A 25068-nucleotide genomic window follows, 5' to 3' on the forward strand; every position below is an offset into this window, starting at 1 on the left:
TTTTTGTTTTTTGTCTTGTTTTTATATTTATATTTATTTTGAAATAAGAGGATTTTTTGTTTTGTTTTATGTTTTCAAATTTCAATAAAATTAATTGTTAAAAATGTAAGAGTAAATGAATTTCCAATGTAGTTATTTGACTTTTTGACCAAAAGAAAAATATTTCATGTGAATCTTTAGTATGGCACGCAATTTATTTCCCTTTTCTTTCGGTAACATTTTTTAAGCAATAACGCGTGAGCATTTTTATTAATCAAGATCTCTTAATTTTCACTCTTACTCATTTAAACAAACTTCGTTAATCAATACCCTACATTCTTTCACGGGATTGTTGCATTTGAAGAATATTCAACGACTTTAAGAAATTGTTTACTCCAACTTTTTATTTTTTTCTCTTATAAAGATATGGAGGGCCAAACATATTTTTTATAAACTCTTTTAAAAAAAAGTAATTTTTTTAAGACAAAAAATTGAATATAAGGAGCTTGTGAAAAATAAGCGTTGAAACCAACTTTTTTAGAGCTTAAAATATGTGTTCGCGGTTTAAATTCCAATAAAAGTATTTTTCTTTTAAAAAAAATGACGCTAGTGCAGTAGACGGCAACTTTTCAATTTTTTCTACGGATCATAACATGTAGAGTTATGTTTTATTTATTCTTTTTTTCTTCTTCAGTTTACATCACCATTTTTGTAGATATTAGTATTGTCCAACTTTTTATTCATTTTGTATATTATATCTTGTTTTATTGTGTAATAATTTTCAATAATAATATTATTAATTTCTTATACTATACACTAAATTATAGATGTTAATACAACAATTAATCAATACGCATTATTATATATATATATATATATATATATATATATATATATATATATATATATATATATATAATAATAATAATGAATCATTACGCATTATATAATTTTTCCAAAAAAATTTTAAATTAAAAATAACTTTAAAGTTTAAAAAATAATCATAACTAAATAACTTTAATTTTATTTTAAAAGCTCTTATTTTTAACTTTAACTTCAAAGTAATTTTTAAAACTTAAAAAGTTAGACCAACCGCGCTCTAAACATTAGATCTCATCTATTGTTTTGTTTTGAAAAAGGGTAAATATATTAGACTTTAAACAATAGACTTGAGGATTAAGTTTATGCAGACTCTAATATAAGAAAAATTATTGTTCTGGAAATCACCAAAATATTCTTTTGTTATTTTAGTCTAAATTAATAATTTAGGGGCAAATAATGTCTTTTGTTGATTTTTTTCAACTAACTTTTTACTTTTCAATCCATTTTTCACTTTTCACTTTTTACTTTTTCATTTTTCACTTTCCAACTCACTTTTCATTTTTCACTTTTTCACTTTTTAATACTTTATTATTATTATTTTTAATAAATAATTAATCAAGATATTCCAATAAATTATTTTTTTAATAAAAAGATTATTATGATCATATTAAATGATTGTTAATTTACATTTAAAATAATATTTAATTTTTAAAAATTAACTTTAATAATTGAATATTAATAACAAAAAATTATATTTTTGTAAATGATACATAAACAAAAATAATATATGTATATGAAAAAAAATCTATTATTAATCTAAATATTTTTATATACAAAAAATTGTATTTATGATCCAAAATAAATTTTATTCAAAAAGGTATACGGAAAAAAATACTATTATTGATCTAAATATTTTTATCTAAACAATTCTAAATATAAATAATATTTGTATATGAGAAAAATATATTAATGATTTAATATTTTATATATAAAAAATGATATTTATGATCCAAAAAAATTTTATTCAAAAAAGATATACGGAAAAAAAACTATTATTGATCTAAATATTTTTATATATGAAAATGATATTTATGATTCAAAAATTTTTTATTCAAAAAACGTATACAGGAAAAAAAACTATTATTGATCTAAATATTTTTATATACGGAAATTTACAATTGATTCTGATATTTTTGTAAACGATACTTAAACATAAATAATATTTGTATATAGGAATAATCTATTAATGATCTAAATATTTTTATATGTGAAAAATGATATTTATGATCCAGAAAAAATTTATTCAAAAAAGGTATTCGGGAAAAAATTATTATTGATCTAAATATTTTTATATACGAAAATTTACCATTGATTCGAATATTTTTGTAAACGATACCTAAACATAAATAATATCTGTATATGGGAAAAATCTATTAATGATCTAAATATTCTTATATATAAAAATTGGTATCTGTGATCCAAAAAATTTTGATTCAAAAATGGTATATGGGGGAAAATCTATTTTTATATACGAAAATTTATTATTGATCCAGATTTTTTTCTAAATGATACCTTAACATAAATAATATTTGTTTATGGGAAAAAAAATTATTATTGATTTAAATATTTTTATATACGAAAAATGATATATATGATCCAAAAATTTTAATTCAAAATTTAATTTTGATTTAAAATAAAATATATTATCTAAACAAATGTGCGTACCAAACCAGAACCCGTACGTATGCACGAGTTTGTTACTAGTTTTTTAGATTTAATCTCCGGATATGAGATATTCATTATATCATATTTGTTAAGATTAAACATTATCTTTGTGTTGGGTTTGATAAATGTAGGTATGTGTAGAACCAATAACAATATAAAAATATAGACAATAATTTCGATATATTTGTTGATATTGTCTCTTGTATTGTGTGAGTATAAAAAAATGTTAGAAAATTTATGATCAAATCGGCGAGAATTAGTTTTTAAAGAAAAATCTAGCGAAAATCCTTTTTATAAGAACCCGTGACTTAAGATGAATCTTAAAAACTCTAACTCATTTCCTATGTGAAATTTGAAATAGAATTTCTTTATTGACCCCCTAATTTTTTGGTCATCTGCGGCGGAATTTTCAGAATGCTACTATATTTTAGAAATGCATCTTCGAAATCATTTTTTTTTGAAAAAAATTGATTTCGGAAGTACATTTTCGAAAACACCAAAAAAAGTGATTTCGGAAATGCACTTCTGAAAACACAAAATAATTATTGATCTAAATATTATTGATCTAAATATTTTTATATACGAAAATTTACCATTCATTCGAATATTTTTGTAAACGATACCTAAACATAAATAATATCTGTATATGGGAAAAATCTATTAATGATCTAAATATTCTTATATATAAAAATTGGTATCTGTGATCCAAAAAATTTTGATTCAAAAATGGTATATGGGGGAAAATCTATTTTTATATACGAAAATTTATTATTGATCCAGATTTTTTTCTAAATGATACCTTAACATAAATAATATTTGTTTATGGGAAAAAAATTATTATTGATTTAAATATTTTTATATACGAAAAATGATATATATGATCCAAAAATTTTAATTCAAAATTTAATTTTGATTTAAAATAAAATATATTATCTAAACAAATGTGCGTACCAAACCAGAACCCGTACGTATGCACGAGTTTGTTACTAGTTTTTTAGATTTAATCTCCGGATATGAGATATTCATTATATCATATTTGTTAAGATTAAACATTATCTTTGTGTTGGGTTTGATAAATGTAGGTATGTGTAGAACCAATAACAGTATAAAAATATGGACAATAATTTCGATATATTTGTTGATATTGTCTCTTGTATTTTGTGAGTATAAAAAAATGTTAGAAAATTTATGATCAAATCGGCGAGAATTAGTTTTTAAAGAAAAATCTAGCGAAAATCCTTTTTATAAGAACCCGTGACTTAAGATGAATCTTAAAAACTCTAACTCATTTCCTATGTGAAATTTGAAATAGAATTTCTTTATTGACCCCCTAATTTTTTGGTCATCTGCGGCGGAATTTTCAGAATGCTACTATATTTTAGAAATGCATCTTCGAAATCATTTTTTTTTGAAAAAAAAATTGATTTCGGAAGTACATTTTCGAAAACACCAAAAAAAGTGATTTCGGAAATGCACTTCCGAAAACACAAAAAAAAAGATGTTTTCGGGGATGCATTTCTGAAATTACCTTTTTTTAGGGGGTGTCTTCGGAGATGCATATCCGAAATATTCCAATTTTTGATCTTAAAATGTTTCGGATATGCAATTCCGAAAAAAATCGATAATTATTAAAATCAAAGTGAATCAATACAATTAATAGTATAATTAATTATATTAATTAAAATATATTATTAAATATATATCATTATAATCAAGATATAATAATAATATTAACTTAATAAATATTTAAATTAACATTTTATTTTTATATAAAAAATTAATAATAATAATAGTAATAATAATAATAATAAAGATATTTATTTTCTATTTTTCTTATGATAAATAATTTTATAAATTAATTTTCAAAAACAATTTTATAGTTATTAAAAATTATTTTATAAACAAAATTTCCTAAATAATTTTAAAGTGCAAACCGATAGCGCCGCAGAAGTAGGAATAATGGCACCAGAAATAATATTTTCCATAAAGTAGAGATCCAGAAACAGGCTCACGAATACCATCAATATCTACTGGAGGTGCAGCAATGAAAGCGATAATAAATACAAAAGTTGCGGTCAATAAGGTAGGGATCATCAAAACACCAAACCATCCAATGTAAAGACGGTTTTCTGTGCTAGTTATCCAGTTACAGAAGCGACCCATAGGTTTTCGCTATCGCGTCTCTCTAAAATAGCAGTCATGGTAAAATCTTGGGTTTATTGAAATTGAATTATCAGGGTTAAAATTATTTTACAAACAAACTTATATAAATTAAAAACATTCTAATTTTATAAGTGAATTTTGAATTATATAAAATTAAATATAAAATTTATTTACTAAATAAAATTAAGACAAAATCTTCTTTTAATTTTTTTAACTAAATGAAAAATGATATTTTTATCATAATTAATTATGAAAAATATTTTTTTTTATCATTATTCTTACTTGATCTATTTCATTTTTATTATAAACCGTAGAAACATGAATTGAAATTATTTATAACTACATTTTAATAATTGGAATTATTTTAATTTTTTTGTAATTGAAATTATTTTTAAATTTAAAAATATGAATTAGAATAGAAATATACAATAATTATTATTTATAAGTCATAAATTATATCAAATTTATGATATGTGAATTAATTAATATCCCAAAATTTTTAATTTTTGGGATTTTTTCAGATATGCATATCCGAAAAAAAAAATTTTGGGATTTTTTTTGGAGATGCATGTATGAATTAATTAAAATTCCAATTTTTGGGATTTTTTTCTGAGATGCATCTCGGAAATCTGAGAAAATCTAAAAAAAATTACTTCGGAGATGCATCTCCGAAACAGAGATAGTTTGAAATTTTCGCTGGAGGTTTTCCCATAGGGGTCAATAAAGAAATTCTCAATTTGAAAAGTTTAAATATTTGCATGTGTTTAGTTGTTTTGAAATTATTTGATCTCAATATTTTTCATATAAACAAATTATTTGAGGACAATTAGTAAATGAGTAACTCATGTATATGTTCACTTAAGTTAATTCTGTTGGTAGTTGTCCAGACACTTATAAGTTATAACTAAAAGAATAAATTCAAGTTCACATGATCTTATTGAGTTCGCCAATGAGAAGGTTGGAACCATCTCTGGTTGGAAACAGATTCTACGACGGTGGTCTGTGCTTTCAATCCTTCTTTTGCGGTCCCCTGGCAAATTCGTAATAGGTGTCTTAACTGTGTCCATATTACTAGTAATATGTCTTTTGTAGTCTCTCACATATACAGAGAAGGGAATAGCTGTGCAGACTCCCTTGCTAACTTAGGTCTTACTATCACTGACTCGGCTTATTATAGCTCTATTTCTCTATTCTTGAGGGCATATTTTGTAAAGAATAGGCTTGGTCTGCCTTTCTTTAAGTTCTCTTCTTGATCGAGAGGGTTTTGGTTCGGTCCCCCCTCTCTTGTTTTGTTCTATTTCTTTTTCTTTAATATAATCTTATTTATAAAAGAAAAATCTTATTTATTCACTTTTAAGAAACATTTAAACTTAAAATATATTCTCTCCGTCTCACAATATGTGTCTTTTTTGAGATTTTCACGCTTTTTAAGAAAATGATTAATTATGTTGATTTCAAAGATAAAATGAGAGTTATTTATTAAAATAACCTTATTAATAAAAATGAATCAAAATACAATAAATAAGGGCAAGTTAATGAAAAATAATAATAAATATAGTATTGGTATTGTAAATTGACAAATAATTTAAGACAAATAAAAAAAAAAGATGACACCTATTGTGAGACGGAGAGAATGTATAATAATTGCCAAAAATATTTTTTAATAGTTAATTATCTTATGATAATAAAAAGAGCAATACAAGTAAGGGTTAAATATAAAAAAATTTATGTTTTTTTATAAGTCTATTTAATTTAAAAGGTTAAGTCATAAAAAATCTTTTAAACTTATCAAACCAACATGTTTGAATAAATACAAATAATTTTATTTTTATTTTTATTTTTATGTTATATATTGTACTTTGAATTAAAATATAAAAGTAAAACTTAATTATTTTGAAAAAATAGGTTAAAAACACCTTATAAACAATATCATAAGTTGTTTTCATAAGCTTTCCTAAACAAATAATCTCATAAATTTATGTTACTATAAGCTCAAATAAATCAATGCAAATAAATTTTAGTATCATTGATCGTTTAGTTTTTTAGCTTATATAAACATTAGTTGATTTATTTATTTACACATGATCAAATAAAATAGACTTTGTAATTAACAAAACAATAAAATAAAAAATAAAACAGACTTTAAAATAGGTTAACAAGTCAATCAAGTCTTCTAAAAGGTCAAACTTAAACTTAAAAATAAGATTATGATAGACTATAGATCATAGTTAAGCTTTAATATTTTTAACAGATTAGATTAAATTAAGCTCGACGTAACCTAACTCGCCATAGTATATTCTCTGTTCTAAATACGAACTTATGTTATATATTTGTTGGAGTAAAATTTAATTCAAACTGGTTAATTTAGTGAATATTTCACACCTATAAAATTTTAAAAATAAATAAAAAGGCACTATACAAGATCTTTTTGATAAAGAAATGTCACTACTTCTTCTAAGAGAGTTGGTGACCTTTTGGGAGATAATTGCGGAAGGAATATAGTGGCTAATGGACATATATATATAATTTTTTTGCTAAATGCCAGCAATATTTTTTTGTAAAATAATCATTGTTTAAGTAAAAGAAGTGTTTGTTAGATAATTTCAAGGGTCTATTTGTTTGATACTCAAAATATAATGCTATGAGCATCATTAATTTAAAATATAACATATGAGTTCAACTGTAAAATTTTAATGTTATAACTTTTTTATGGATGAGTTTAAATTCAGTAATATTATCATTTTCATTAATAATATTTTATATGTTAACTAATTATTAGTGTCATTTTAAATTGATTATTAGTGTTATTTTAATTAAAATACAATTTTACTTGTTTACGGACGATTTTAAATTGACTAAACATTTTAATTATTAATATTTTTATTTCTATTTTAAATATAATAGATAGTAATAAATTGGATAAAAATAAGATTTAATAGTGACTATTTATATCTACAAATTTAGATATTTTTATTAGATCCTAAGAAGGGATAATATATATAAAAAAAAAGGAAAGTCAAGCACACTAATGAGGGTGAGCTACCCCTTGATATGGGGCATTAGGCAACCTAAATTCAGTGAAATACTGTCTTATTGGGTTTGGACCGTCCCAAATAACTTTCACATATCCGATAAACATAGGTGATGACGTGTTTCCATATAGTGAATGACTGAATAAAGAGTCAATACGAAAAAGAACGCTTTACCTATGGAAGCAAAGAAAACTATTTTTCGGTTCTTCAGCCAGCCCCAAGGAGCCTTTATAAATACCTTAAACTTAGGGTCAAAGAGAAATCTCCAAAATTGCCAACAACATATAATGTTTCTCATGACTCCGTGTGAGCTAACCCCAAACAATGTGAGAATACCCTAAGCACCACAAACAACTATACAAACATAGAGTTATCCTTAGTATACTTTTATTAGCAAGTACCATTGGCGTCCACTGAGGGGTTTGGTAAAACTTACCTGGATCTCAAACTTAGTCAGGGCCGCATAAAAGAATACGCCTCAAAACTAATTCAAATTACGAAGAAAGAAATTAGAATAATAGAAATCGCCACATGATCTGAACATTTTCATTAATAAGACCTTGGAGTTGAAGGGCAAGGTTACAAAACCCCTCTAATGGGTCGATGAAACGATTAGTACGAAACCAGGGGCCTAAGTGTAATACCCCAAAATCTAGAATTCTTTATTTCAATGATTATTTGTGATTTATTGTGAATATTATGTGATGTGTAATGGTATGTTGTGGGGTGTTGAACGGTCACCATTTCTACCTAATTTCCGTCATGCATTCAGTCTAAATTTATCGATTCGGTAACACTTTGAGTTGAGTTTTATTGTTTTTGCTTCAGTATTTCAGATTTGTTTGTTCTTTGTGATTAGTTTGCATCATGTTATAGTTTAAGTTATTTTGATGCTTTTGATGCCTTTTGGTTGGTATTGTTCATGTTTCAGGTTTAGTTGAAAGGTCTAAGGTTAGTGCAACGACGGATGAAGATTGGAAAGGTTTAAAGTTGAAAAAATGAAGAACTGAAGTCCAACACGGCCCGTGTTACCTGACACGACCCGTGTCAGAAAGCATCACTTTCTCCATACAAAAACCAGGGAGCTGACACGACCGGCCGTGTTGCCTGGCACGGCCCATGTCAACAGGTCTGAAGGAAACAATTTAATTCCAAGTTTGAAGAGCCAACACGGTCGACCGTGTTGCTTAACACGGCGCGTGTTGGCAGGCGTGTGAAAAGTTTTTATTTGACTTTTTTAGTCTTTTAATTTATTCCCAGGAGTACTTTAGACATTGAACTAGACTGAGATTTGTACTGATACTATTTAGGTTACTTTTTAGAGGAGGATTGAGGACTTTTTGCATCATACGATGGAAAATCACACAAGAGAGAAGATAGCTTCATCAAGAGTTTTGGAGACGGAGGGATTCAAGGATTTCCACCATTGAAGATCAAAGTCACCATTATTTTTGAGTAATGTCTAAATTCTTTATTATGTCTTTCTTGAATATTATGAGAGGTTAAACCCCCCAATGCTAGGGGGTGGTCCTGATTTGGTTTTGTAATAACTATGACTTTGTGGTTTCATCAATACATTGGTTTATATGGTTCAGTTAAATTATGCAATGTTCTTAATGTTTCTTTATCAGTCAAATAAGGATTAATCTACGGCTAACAATACAGGACTGTAGTTGTTAGGTTTTGTGCATAATTTAATTATAGTAGATATCACCTAGGACTAGTGATACCCTATAATTACCATATAATCTTAATAAAATAAAGACTTAGTTTCAATTTAAGTTCCTAAGGACTTAGGATTTAGGTTGGAAGACCAAAGGTTTTCTCACTAAGGGTTTAAGAGAAAACATACTAAGGACGTGGTAACTAAATATTATGAACTTGTTGAAGAGATCTCAATTCAGAGTGTTACAAGCCAAATCACCCACTCACCCTAACATTTCATATATTTGATAATAAAAACTAATTTATTTTCGCATTCTTGTTTCTTACCAAGGATTTAATCCAACCAAACCAAAACCTCAGTTTTTGTTCAATTGGATCAATACTAAAAATCGGTATTTCCTACGTAGTCCTCGAGATCGATATTTGGGTTAACACCTGATTACTACATCGGTGAAAATAGTACACTTGCTATTTTTCCGATCAAGTTTTTGGCACCGTTGTCGGGGACTGCCAAAAATACAGATCTTTAATCTTAGTTCGATTGAAATTTTGTTGCTCGTAAACTAAAATTTTATTTTTCGTATTGTATTATTTATTACTAATAATTGTCGAATTTGTTTATGGGAGGTAAGACCTCAGCTGATTTTCCTGTTGACGCAGAACTAGAAAGATCATTGCACGCTAGGCTAAGGCAAGCTAAACGAGAAAGACTAGACATAGAGGAGGGAGAACCAGTAATACTAAATCGAGAGAAAGACGAAGAAGAAGTAGTTTCGGTTCATTTCGAGCATTCTGAGTCAGAAGATCATTGAAGCAATCGCCGCAAACGAGCATTTAGAGCTATATGACAGGGTTAATAGCAAACCAGAAGGAGTAATTGATTTAAAGCTGGAAGCTAACAAGCAGGTGAAAATTGAAGAGACCGTTGCTGTAGAGGTGGAAAAGAGGTTGAAGGCGCTGAAAATAGGTACTCGGAAAGTGGCTCAAGTCCAACAAACACCGAGAAATATTTGTGAGATTTGTAATGGACCACATAAAACCGTTCATTATCTTGCAACTCTACAATAGATTGGGGGGATAAAGTTCTTGAAGCAGAATAATCCTTATTCTAACACCTACAATCCAAGGTGGAAGAATAATCACTTAGAAATGATGTATAAATGTGTGTATATATATATATATGTGTGGTGTTAGAAAGCAATAACAGAAAAAATTGGACTTACAAAATCACATTTTTGGACAATTTTAAGTCAAGGAAATTGACCCATTCGAGTTGGGAGTCGACTCCAAAAGCCAGAAAAGTTTTGATGAAAAAATGTTTCAGTGGGAGTCGACACATTCAAAGTGGGAGCCGACTCCTAGAAGTTTAGGAGTTGACCCATGCTGCCTGAGAGTCGACTCCAAATGGACAGAAACAAAAGAATGAAAAATGCTACATAAGGAGTTGACTCACAGCTCGAGGGAGTCAACCCATTCATGCTGTATGTTGACTCCTAAGATCAATGTGTCGACTCATTCACCCCAGAAAGTTTTGTTTCAATTTTTCTTCAGAAGGAGTCGACTCCTAACATGGATCTGTCGACTCCTAACATATTTTTTTCATAAAAATCATGTTTTTGACTTGTTCATCAGATGCTTTTGACTTGTTCTACAAGTGTCCTAAGATGAAAATGCAACCTAGACATAGTAAGATAATACCCACGGTACAAATACTACATATTTCTAGTTTTGACATCATTTGAAACATCTAAGAGAGGATATTGCACTCATATACTCCCCCATTTTGATGATGGCGAAACGCACAATGTATTTGTAGTCCTAATCATATCTCCTCCCGAACATGTGCATCTCCCTTTTTAATATTTGTAAACTAGACTTTGTTCTTAGTTCTTGCATAGCATCTCCCCCTTTGACAACATCAAAAAGAAGAAAAGCCACAAAACATAAGAAGCATTAAATAAAACACACAACCACATGTATACCATTCAGAGGTGTTGCAAAGATGAATTGATCAACCATAACAACACTCACTTAGAATGGCATTAAAGTGAAAATGCATAAACATAAATAAACAACAACTCAAACAAAATGCAATATAAATTCATTACAAATTTTCTAGAATAAATTCACAGTAGAATGATATAAAATAACATGCTAAAATACAATAGCATCCAAATGTTCAAAATTTATATAATGAGATACTCAAATACAGTGGCATTCAAATGTTCAGAATTTATATCATGAGATACATATGATGATGAAATACAAATAATTAAAATATGAAGTCACTATAAGCATATAGATTGAAAATATTCATAGGTTAACAATAAATATTTTAGAAGTGAACATTCATGATATTGCATCATACATCAATTATATCACATAAACATACAATCAACTTTCAAGAGACATAAATAAGGAACACTAGAAAAAAAATTTACAAAACAAAGAGATAAGTGACACGATATTACCTCACCGGATGAGAAACAAAGGATGCACTCAAATGAAATAGAACTTTTGAACGGAGGTTAAAACCATTTTAAAAAGAGTGCATGCATCAAAGTATTTAGGAAAAATTTGAGATATCGAGAATGCCTAATTCTCGACAAATATTGAAAACGGCTCAGTCGCAAGAGGTTTTGTGGAAATATTAGCAAGTTGATTTTTGCTATCAACATGCTCAAAAATGACATCCCTTTTCAACATGATCACGTAGACAATGGTGACATATCTCAATATTTTTAGTACGAGAGTGTAGTATAGGATTTTTAGTTAGGTTAATAGCACTTGTATTATCGCACATTATAGGAATACGTTGAAGTTTAATGTCGAAATCAAGTAATTGTTGTTTAAGTCATAAAATTTGAGCACAACAACTGCCCACTACGACGTACTCCACTTCAGCAGTTGACAAGGCAACGAAGACTTACTTATTTCTATGACAACTAACTAAATAATTTGAAAATAAGTGGCAAGTTCCACTAGTGCTCTTCCTATCCGATTTACAACTAGAAAAATCGGAATCGGAGTAAACAACTAAACTACAACCGCCTCCTTTGGGATACCAAATCCCATACTTAGAAGTAAAATGAATTTATATAAGGATGCGCTTTACAACTTTTAAATTGAATTCCTTATGAGCATATTGATGTCGAGCTCACATGCACACACTAAACATAATGTCAGGCCTAGATGCAGTTATATTTAAGAGAGATCTTGTCATAGCTCTATACCTTTTGACATCAACATTCTTAGCATTTTCATGTTTGTCCAAGTTTGCATTTGTGGGGATTGGAGTGTGAATTAACTTTGCATCTACCATTTTGAAAAGTTTAAGCAACTCTTGACAATACTTTGTTTGACAAAAAATGTCCCTTCCTTGAGCTATTTAATTTGATGTATGAGAAAGTAGTGTAAATCTCCCATTAGACTCATCTCCTTTTCCCTCCAATCTCGCAAACAAAACCCGGAAGGGAAGGGGGGAGGGGGCTTTGAAAAATAGAAAGAATTGGGTGAAAAAAATAGAAAGATTTTGGCTGGGAGGGTTAACTTTTTTTCATAACACCAAAAACCCCATAATTTTGGAGAATTTGAAATTTGAATTGAAGGAGGGTTTCAAGGGGTTTTGGAGGGCTTACATAAATTTTCCAAATATCTTTTATGTTGTTATAGTATTCTAAAAATTAAAAATATAGTAATGATAAACATTATTTTATCATTCTATACAAAATCATTTTTTCAAAAAATGTCAAATATTTTCCTATATTTTTTAAAAAAATCGTTTTCGGAAGCGTTCCCCTCTCCTCCCCTCCAAACTCGCAAACAAAACCTAAGGGTTTTGCACCTTCTAGAGCAAATTAGCCGAAGTCGACATATGCTAAGTGAGCTTGGATGACTATAACCATAATGGTCCGATATGCTTAATTTTGTAACGGTTATACAATAATACTACAAATTAACTATAAGGAAGGGTTATGGAAGAACAAGAATGACTTTGTTTGGCACAATGAGAAGGAAGACACATCTAAGCTTGGTTGGCTAGCCTTCCATAAGTGGCAAGATTGGTTTCTAGCCCAAAATCTTAGGGAAACACAGGCCGATAATGGGGAGTTGGTTAATTGGAGCCTGCCTTCTATTGGTCGATTTAAATGTAATGTCAATGTCGCCTTTAATCAGCGTGTAGGGACTACGAATCGAGGTTGGTGTATTCGTAACGATCAAGGTAACTTTATAGCTGTAGGTACTGCTTGGGATGGATGCGATTTCTCCGTTTTGGAGGCGGACGCCTTAGCCCAGTCAGCCATTACGTTTCACAATGTACCGGCGATTTTTTAGAGTGATTCCCAACAAGTGGTCAAAGTTCTTAGTTTCAATTTGAGGGGTAACTCGGAGCTTATTACAATTGTAAATTATGTTAAGTCGTTGTTATTAGAGTTTTCTAATTTTGAGGTTAAGTTTATAAAGCGTCAAGTAAAATGATTGTCCATACCTTAGCTAAGGAGGTCAATTCTTGGACTCGATGTTGTATGTTTGATGAGATTCCGCTTTATATCATTTTATATTTGATTAATGAAAACAGTTTGTTTCTGTAAAAAAAAAAAATCATATAAATTGATGGCTACAATCTTTAGTTTGTTCTTTTAATAAAAAAATTAAATGAGTCTGAGCTCCAAATATCCGTTAGGAGTGGATCTCAAGCTCAAGAGGCTTTGTAGAGGTAGTTACAATTTAATTATTATTAGTAACTAAAGTTAAACCTACAGCTTTTTAAATAATTGTCTAAAACTTTGTTTTAGGTTGGTTGTGTGCGTTCTCATTTCAATAATCAAATTAAGAGTCATTATTTTGGATGAAAATATTCATTATAACTACTCCAAATTTTTAATTATTTTAAAAATTTAATTAAAATATATTACAATATAAAGAAGTTTTACACTATCAATAAACTATCAATAAATCATGTAATATAATCGTTAATTATTTATAAGTATTTAATTTTTTATCACATAAATAGTACTTACACTCAGTATATAATAATTATTCTCCTTTTTGAGTTAACACGTTCCTTTTACTTGAGATCAAAATTAAATGGAAAGGAAAACAAAATTTGATATACATAATTATCTCATAAATTCAATTAAATATTGAAACTTTAATTTTAGTATATTTTGGTGTAAATATTTTAATATCATCAATAAATACAAGAATAGGCCTTTTAAGGTAATTATATAATTTCTTAAAATTGGAGAAAAAAGAAACTATTGCTACTTTTGTCTCCAAATATTTATATATTTTTAAACTAAATTAGTTATGGGAAATATAAACGAGTGTTCGCATAGTACCGGTTAAGAGGTTGAAAAGGTAAGTTGGACATTCTGTAAGAAATTAAAAAGATAATTTAAAAAAAATGTATATTCAATGTATTAAAAACATAAATATTTTTTTTTTAAAATATTGTGTGTATTCAATACATTTAACATTTAACATATAATATTTTATTTATTTATAATTTTCGGCTACATTCTCGTTAACATGACCCATTCATTATATATTTATCAACAAACTTTTTATATATTTATTATTTTTATAATCAAGAATAAATATTATTATAGAAATATAATTTAACTTTTTTTAGGTATAAAATATAATCTAACTTTATCTTAAAAGAAAATGTTGTAAAAATAATACTCTTAATTATTAAAAAATTAAATATTACTTATCACTTTTATAATTCATTAATTCATGTGATTTTGTCCTGTAAAAGTTATATTTGAGGCGAAATAATTTTAATTAACCTAGCAATAATGACAATTTTATAACGGATTCCAATAGAATTTGAACTTTTCAATATTATACATGTAACTCTTTATTTTACTATTTAATTTTAATTAGTACATCATGAATGAGGACATCCTCTATAAATTTAATCCAACGGTCAACTTTGTTATTTTTAATCAATTTCAATAAAATAATATAATTTATTTTTTATTTAAAGATATTGCATGTTAGTGTAAAACAATTTTTCACATACAATCAATAAAAAAATTTATATTTGTTATGTCATTTCAGTATTTTAAAAATAAAATTAAGATTTATTATATGCATACCCCTCATTTATTGACAGTATAAAAGTATTTTAAAATATCAGTGCATTAATATAACTAATTAAATGCTATAATCATTCGGAGATTCATAATTAACAATGATGTACAAATATTTTTATTCAATGTGTACATAAACTGTTTCCTAAATTAAATCTCTTAAAATTATAAAAAATTATCTTAATTTAATTATTATTATTATTAGAAATATAATATGAGCCCATAAATCAACCTTATCCATGCACATAAATTATTTCCTAAATTAAATCTAAAATATATACTAATTTAATTATTATTATATTATATTATATAAGTCCAATGGTCTCAACTTTCACTATATATATTACATTACATTGATCCACAATCATCAGCATTACATATTACATATATAGATAGGTATCAATATTTTCACCATGGTGTCTAGAAACCTGAAAATCTGTTTGAGTGTATCTGCATTGGTTCTCATTGTTGTCTCAGCCATCGCTATAACTTTGATTTTTACAGTTTTCAAAGTGAGAGATCCATATATTATTGTCGAACTTTCACGTGTGAATTTCCTTAACCCAGATATAGGTCCAAATATAACTATACCCGTTTTGGTTATAATAAAGAATTCAAATATTGGGAAATTCAATTACACAGATTCCTTTAGCTATATCACTTTTCAAGACACTGTTGTAGGTACCGTTCCACTTCCTGCACAGCTTGTTCCTGCAAGGGGTGGAATTAATGTTACCACTCATGCAAATTTCATGGTTAATGAATTGATTCTAAACCCTAATTTTTTTCTTGAACTTCAGAATGGAGGCAAATTTTCATTGATGTCAAAAGCTGAACTTCCTGGTAAAGTGATTGTTATGGGTTTTATCAAAATGAAGGCTATGGCTACTAACCAATGTAACATCTCTGTTAGCATTCTTTCCAATGATGTTGTTAGCAATTGCACTTCTCATATCAAGATTTTTCATTAGTATTTTGGAAGCAAGGGTCTATGAATATGTATTTAATTTTATGTTAGGATTTTTTTATATTTAATTTTATGTTTGTTTTATGTAATTTCATATTTCAGTATAATAATGGAATAATTCAGTATTTATCTTTTAATTGAATGCATTTTAATTTTAGTTATTAGAATATATTTTATTAAAGTTATCGTTGTAAAAAATGTAAATAATTTAATGCACATTTATATTTAATGTTGGACAGCATTTATTTAGTTTAAATTTCTCATATATGACTAAAAGAAACGTATTAGGTAAGAGGAAATTAAGATCAGTACCTTTAATGATGAGAGAAGCTTTGTTATCGAAGCTCTTAGGACCACTCGTTGTAAAACGGTTAGAAAAGAGAGAAGAATAAGTGATCGAACTCAATCCTTATACATTTTTGTGTTTATATAGAGGAATCATAATTTAATAACCTCTAACTGAATCATAAATAAATTATGCATGGGTATGTTTCTCTATAGTGTGTCTACACTAAGCTAACATGATCCATCTTTGAAGTGCACAAGTTCAACGAAATTATGATATTTTGCATGCTTAGCTTGCCATGCAAGTTATTACTGCAACAATGCTTCAACACCCTCCCTCAAACTTAATATGGTATAAGTCAAACATGTTAAGCTTGGAAATGATGGAATTGAAACTCTTTGGAGGGAAGAGCTTGGTGAAGAAATCAACAAGTTGCTGCGCTTGTGATGACTTGACATGCAACAACTTGAAGATATCTTGCATTAACTTGTCCCTCACGAAATGACAATCAATCTCTAAATATTTCATGCGTTCCTGGAAAACAGGATTTGCTTTAATGTGGATAGCACTTTGACTATCACAATATAGCATTGGTGGTTTGCAGCATTGAACGCCTAAATCGTGTAGCAAATAAAGGAGCCATTGTAGCTTGCAACTTGCAAAAGATAATGCTCGATACTCAACTTCAAAAGAACTTTGAGAGACAATTTGATGTTTCTTAGCTCTTCAAGAAATCAAGGAAGAGCCAATGAAGAAGCAATAACCTGAGGTGGATCTTCTCGTGTCCAAGCATCCAGCCTAATCTACATCAGTAAAACCAAGTAGCTCGATGTTGGAATCTCTTATGAACAACAGTGTCGATCCCAAGTGAATCCGTCAAGTATTTTACAACTCTGCAAGTTGTGTCATAGTGTCTAGTAGTTGATGAGGCAAGGAATTGACTCAGTTTTTGAGTGACAAAAGCTATATCAGGTCGAGCTGCAGTGAACTAATTTCCAACTAGTCTTCTATAACTCAGTATGTCCTCAAAGGGTGAACTTGCATCTTGATGGAGTTTGACAGATGGATCAAGTGGAGTTTTGGCTGGCTTAGAAGCAAGGAGGCATGTGTCTTTCAGCAGATCCAAACAATACTTCCTTTAGCATATACTAATACCAATTTTGGAGTATGCCACCTCTACTCCTAAGAAGTATTCAGCCTACCAAGATCGTTGATTTTGAATTCAGTATCAAGGGCGTCTTTTATTCGATTGATTTCATCAATGGAATCACCTTCTAGGATGATATCATCCACATATACCAATAAGGCAGTGAAATGTGAATCACTGCGAAGTGTGAAGAGAGATTGATCAGAGTTGGATTATTTGTAGTCTTGACCAATGAGTAAACCAATTAATTTCTCATACCATTTCCTACTAGATTGTCTCAATCCATACAACAACTTCAACAACTTGCACACTTGGTTAGGTTTGGGATTGGTTACACCTTGTGGAATTGACATGTAAACATCCTCATATAGGTCTCCATGTAGAAAGATATTGTTTACATCTAATTAATTCAAATGCCATGAATTCACGGAGGCCGAAGAAAGCAGAGTTATTACCATGGTAATTTTGGCCACGGGTGAGAATGTATAAAAAAATCAAGCCCTTCAACTTGATTATAGCCCTTTGCAACAAGTCTTGCCTTGTATCTCTCTATGGATTCATCAGCCTAATGTTTTACTCTATAAACCCATTTTCTCCCAATGGGCTTGATGTTTGGTGGAGGATCAACAAAAGTCCATGTTTTGTCGTGTGACAAGGCTTCTAGTTCAGATTGCATTGCTTTGACCTAACATTCATATTGATTGGCTTCTTTATAACTTGTAGGTTTATCTGGGACAGTGATGGAGATAACAAATATTTTGTTATGCAGTAGAGAGATTATTTAATGAATGAAAAGCTTCAATTGGATAAGAAATACCCGAGGAATCATGATTGGCTGACTTGCTTAAAAGAATGCATATAAAATCAGATAAAGTCAATAGGTTTATTGACTTGTCTATTTGATCTTCTTCGGTTGACATTGGGTTCATGGCTAGGTTCAGAGGTGTTGGTTTGTTGAGAATCAACATCATGCGGTGCTAGTGGGAGATGTTCAATATCACTATGAACCAAGGGATTGGAATTCTGATGTTCAATATCTGTAGGAACTATGGCAGTATCATTGATGGTTTTAGGCTTGGAATGGTATGTCCATGAAAAGGGTGAAGTAGGATTAGAATATGGAAGTATGTGATCATGATGAGTAACATGTCTTGACATGAAAATAGATTTGGTATTTAGCTCAAGGATGACAACACCTTTGACATGTGGCTTGTAACCCAAGAAAAATCCTTTTCTAGCTCTAGGATCTAGTTTGGTTCTATGATTCTCCAAAGTAGTGGCATATACTAAGGAGCCAAACACTTTGAACTCATTTAGATTAGGATCATTTCCATATCTATGAAAAAAATGCAGACTTATTTTAAAGAAGAGGACTAGGGATCCTATTTATGAGATAAGTGGCATGAAAGATGGCATATGACCAAAATTGTTTTGGTAATTTTGATTGAAAAGGCAAAGCTCTTCCCACATTTAAAATATGTTGATGCTTCCTTTCCACTATACCATTTTGTTGTGGGGTCCTAACACAACTAGTTTGATGGTCAATGCCTTTGGAAAGATAAAAATTAGGCATGAGGAATTCAGGGCCATTATCTGTCCTAATAGTTTTAACTATGCAGCTATGTTTGTTTTCAATATGATGATGAAGCTTTGGACAAGATTTGTGACTTCAAACTTTGATTTGCAAAGTATAACCCAAGTAAGTCTACTGAAATCATCAAGAGTTATTATGAGATATTTGTGAACATGTATAGATTGAATAGACAAAGGACCCCAAATATCAAAGTGAATCAATTCATAACATTGATTTTCTTTAGTTACACTTAGTTGAAAAGGAATTTTCCTATGTTTAGCTTAACGAAATATGTCATATGCAGCATCTTTATCTATGGTTACAAGAGGTATATGATTTTGTAAACTAATGAGTCTCCTATTGGATAAATGTCCTAATTTGAAATGCCATAAGGAAGTTTGAGGAATGAAAGCATACGTTTGTTGAGCTTGTGACATATTTGTATTGGCTTGGTGTGAAACTTGATGTAAGGCTTATATAATGGTCAAGTAATACAATCCTTCAATTAGATCAGCCGAACCAATCTTCCTCAAGCTCTTCTTTTCTTGAATCAAACAATTTTCATTATTAAAAATCACCATACAATTAAGATCAAGGCATGACTTTGGAACTGATAGTAATTCAAGTGAAAGTTAGGATCAAATATAACATCTTAGACAATGAAAATTGAAGTAAAGATGACAGTTCCAGAGTATTTAGCCACTACCATATTAACATTTGGCAATCTAATGCTGACAGGCGCAATTGATCGATAAGAACCAAAAAAATTCATGGAGGAGCATATGTGGTCACAAGCACCAAAATCAACAATCCATGAGCCAATGTTGACATGATTCAGAGATTGGGATATTCTGGATATACCTAATGTGATATTAGGATTAACATGTGATGTCACGTTCGCTTTGCTAGAAGATGCACATGAATTTCCAATAGAGCTTGAAGGATGCAGCAAATTCATGAGTGGGTCATATTGATCTTTGGCGAAGGTATAAGAATCAGTCCCTTGTTGGATTCTTGAGTCAACACCATCCTTTCTTCATGAGATTCAATTGAAGAAAGGTTAACCATATTATTACCTTTACCAAAATGAGGTGGAAATCCATGCTTCTTGTAGCATGTGTCGACTGTGTGGCCAGTTTTGCCACAATGTGTGCAAATTTTCTTGGTGGCAAAAGGAGTATAAGAATTGCCACACACTCTCCCTATAGATCTTCTATAGTTATCTGCATTGATGAGGATCTTGGAGTCATGAGAAGCTAATATCTTGAATTGTCTTTCATGTTGTAAAACCATGGAAAAGATCTTGTTGATGTTAGGTAATGGATTCATCAATAGAACTTGAGAACAAACGAGATTAAAGGTATCGTTCAAACCCATGAGAAAACGAATGGAACAAGTTACCTCATGTTGTATCTTTGAATTGCTTAAGCCCATGTTACATATACAACGATGAGGACACGAGCATACAAGGATCAGAAAAAATGCTTCAAGTTCTTGTAGAACCTTCAAGGCCGTGAAAAATTTAGAAACAGATCATGAATCTTGATTTAGAGAAAATATTTCACATTGCATTTCAGATATACGAATAAAGTCGCCTTGTGAAAAACGCTCTTTGAGCTCATTTCACACATCAATTTCGTCCTCAAGAAAGATTGCTTTGTGCAATGGATTCATCCACATAATTCATGATCCACGTATGTACTAACATATTGCAACGACTCCAAGCTTTGAAACTTGGATCAAACTTTCAAGAACTGGAATTGAGACATCAACAAAGTCAAACTTATTATTTCCACCACACGAACGTCGCATGGATCTTGCCCATGCATGATAATTGGTTTAACATATACAGATGAAGGTCCATCAAAAGGATGGACATAATACACATTTCCAGGTTGCTGCAATGGATCTTGAAATGGAATAGCAACAACCAGATCACTAACGCCATTGATGCCACCACAAACCATAGTGAAGAAGCGATGCGCATCAGAGCTCAAAAGAGCTCTGATACCATCATAGAGTATATGCTAAACATGATGAAGATGAATGTAAAATAGTTATAAAAGAGAGAGAAAAAGGGATTGAAATAATTCCTTATAGCAAGTTAGTTACATTGTGTGTTTATATAGAGGATCATTATCTAACAATCTCTAACTGAATCATAACTAACTTATGCATGGGTATGCTTATCTATAGTGTGTCTACAATAAGTTAACACGATCCATCATTGAAGTGCATAAGTTCAACAAAATTATGATATCTTGCATGCTTAGCTTGCCAGGCAAGTTACTACTACAACAATGCTTCAACAACAATAGAAAGTGGCCGAAGTTTAAAGAGATAATAGAAGAGTTACCCAACCACTGTACTATTGGTTTAAAGTTCTACTATGTGAAAACACATGAATTACATTTCCATTGTCTCTATTTTTTGAGAGGAAAATTTAATGATTATATCTCTCAATCAATTAATAAACTTCTAGACTTAGATACTCCAGTTGAGTGTGCGGTGAAGAAAAGGAGAGCACTGTTGTACATGCCAAGAGATGAAGAGGAAACTTAGGTCTCAAAATCTCACAAAAATCTCTCCAAAATAATTACCTCCCAACTTAAACGTTACCAAAAAGTGGAAAATATTCTTCATGTCCAACGTTGAGAGCTACTCAAATTGACGCGGGAATGCTAATAAAAGAGTGAATAAACACTCTCAAATTCGTACTCGAAGGTACTTGGGCATCTTTGAATTTGTACCTGAAGGTACTACTGCATCTTTTCATTATGGATGTTTTTTCCAAAAGGAATAAGTTCATGTCACAATTATTTTTTAATAACAAAAGATACTAATTATTAAATATGGTGATTGGTGAATTCTTATCTACCCAACTTAAAAAGTTGGATAAGGTTACCTTCAATATAAAAAACTTTGAAAACAACAAACAATTGTACTATTTAATAAATAATTAAATATATTAAAATTAAATGATATTATGTGATTGGTTGAAGGTACACTACCCAAGTTTTTGTGATAGGTTGAAAAGTTATCCCTATTAAATATATCATTTTGTAATATTAGCTTTTTGTTACCGTCTTACTTTCTAGGGAGTTTGTTGCATTCAGTTACTTGACATGCAAGCAATCCAACATTCAGTTATTATGGTGTTTTCCTTGGTTATAAACATGGTACAAAAGGCTACATCATCATGAATCTCCAAACCAGATAAATTTCTTATCTAGAAATGTATCCTTTTATGAAGATTACTTTCCGTTCATTTCACACAATTCCACCTCTCTTTAACCTACTCGAATCATTGGCTATAATCTCCCATTTCTTGACTCACCTCATGACTCCCATGATACACCACCAATTCTACCTAATGTTTAACCTTATGTACCAACATCTAATACACCAGATACACCTACAAATACTCCTCATCAAGCTCCACCTTTACCTTCTCAACACCATAAATACCTGTACAAACCATCACTCAACCTACCAATGACCAACCTTCTACCATTTACCCGGATTCTTCTCCACATATCACTTCCAAAATCTCCAATAGAGTCATACATAGACCTAAGAGATTTGATGATTTTGTTTGTAACAACATCATATCCTCTCAATTCAACACACACATTACCATATCTTATCCTATTCAACCTTACATTACTCACTTTCATCTATCATTAATCTTTAATCTTTACATTCTTTGTTTTATCTCTCAAACATAACTAACTACTTCTAAACAAGCATCCCAACATGAATGCTATAACCAAGCCATGCTCACTGAATTACAAGCCTTGCAAGCTAATAACACTTGGATCATGACATCATTAAGAAGGCAATCGGTGCAAGTGGGTGTATAAAATAAAGAGGCATGTTGATGACTCTATATAGAACGATACAAAGCACGATTAGTCCCCAAGGGATACACACAAACTAAGGGAAATGATTACATGGATACTTTCTATCTAGTTGCCAAACTCACAACTGTCATGCTCCTCTTGGAAACTGTTGCTTCCAAACAATGGCACCTTCTCTAACTTGATGTGAACAACGACTTCCTCCGTGGCAAACTTTAAGAAGAGATCTATATGACACCACTTCCAGGTTTTATCACACCCATTCTCGAACATGTTTGCAAACTGCAGAAATCGCCGTATGGTTTAAAACAAGCCAGTCGACAGTGGTTTTACAAACTCTCCACCATTCTTGCCTCCTTACAGTACAAGCAATCTCCATATGAACATTCCTTCTTCACCAAGATAAATGTTTGACACTATACCATCTTGCTCAGTTATGTGGATGACTTGATTATTTTGGGTAATGACTTTGAAGAAATACAACAATTGAAATCCATCCATACTTGACACTTCATTAAAAATTAAAGACCTTGGCAATCTTCAATTCTTCTTATGCATTGAAGTCGTTCAATTTTCACTTGGCATCTCAATTTATCAATGAAAGTACCCTTAAATTACTTCATGACACATGCCTCATTGGAACCAAACCAGCTCCTACACCCATGATAAAATCTTTAAAATTCATTGTTTTTGACGAATCTTCTCCCACTGACCCTACTTCCTGCCGAAGATTCATAGATAAGCTAATTTATTTATACACCACTCGACCTTATTTCAATTATTATGTAAAAAAATTTCCAGTTCATGTCATCGCCAACCACAACACAATTGCAAGCTGCCTATCGCATATTGCGTTGCATCAAACAATCTCGCTCTCAAGGATCGTTCTTCTCATCCAATTCTGCTCTTCAACTCAAGCCTTCAATGATTCAGATTGGGCATCATGCATTGATACTCATCAATCCATCACATGCTTCTTCATATTTATTGGAGACTATCTCTTCTCTTGGAAATCCATAAAACAAATCACAATTTCTTGTTCTTCCTCTGAACTGAGTATCGCGCCCTCTCCTCCTCTGTTTCTGAACTCCAATGGTTGACATACATCCTTCATGATTTTTATGTTTCATTCACCACCCTTGCTCTCCTTTATCGTGACAACCAATCAGCTCACCATATTGCTACCAATACCATGTTTCATGAATGAACGAAGTACATCAAAATTGATTGTCATGTAGTTCAAGAAAAACTCAATGCTAAGCTATTTTATTGGTTTCCTATTCCTAGTTCTACATAACTTGCAAACACCTTACAAAACCACTCGAACCTCAACCATTTTCTTTAATCTCATCCAAGTTGAGCACATCAAACAAATTTGCTCCAACTTAAGGGAGGGTATTAATATATCATTTTATAATATTAGCTTTTTGTTATGGTGGCTATACCACCCTCATACTTTCTAACTTTCTAAGGAATTTGTTACATTCAGTTACTTGACATGCAAGCAACCCAAAATTGTATATATATTTGAACATCAATAATGAATAAGTTAAGTCTCAACTATTCTTCATACACATACTCTATTACTAATGAACAAAGCTTAGGGTGCATTTGATTTTCAAAATATGAAGTACTGGACAGAACAGTATAGAACACTACAAAGCAATTTTTTTGTATTGTACCGTGTTTGATGGTTATTGGACTAGACAAATTTTCCTCGATTTTGCTTAATATGTCTATGCAATAGA

General features: G+C 30.1%; 1 protein-coding gene across 1 annotated transcript; it reads left to right on the forward strand.

Annotated features, from left to right (window-relative positions):
* Nucleotides 1-15900: 15900 nt before the first annotated feature.
* Nucleotides 15901-16458, forward strand: LOC131629073 (uncharacterized). The gene has a single exon (XM_058899871.1). The coding sequence runs from the start codon at nucleotides 15901-15903 to the stop codon at nucleotides 16456-16458; it is 558 nt and encodes a 185-aa protein (XP_058755854.1).
* The last annotated feature ends 8610 nt before the right edge of the window (nucleotides 16459-25068 follow it).

Source organism: Vicia villosa, unplaced genomic scaffold (assembly GCF_029867415.1).
Source record: "Vicia villosa cultivar HV-30 ecotype Madison, WI unplaced genomic scaffold, Vvil1.0 ctg.000506F_1_1, whole genome shotgun sequence".
In the NCBI taxonomy this organism is placed as follows: Eukaryota; Viridiplantae; Streptophyta; class Magnoliopsida; order Fabales; family Fabaceae; genus Vicia; species Vicia villosa.

Excerpts from the sequence above, each read along its gene's own strand:
- LOC131629073 (XM_058899871.1), top strand. The coding sequence starts at position 15,901 with ATGGTGTCTAGAAACCTGAAAATCTGTTTGAGTGTATCTGCATTGGTT.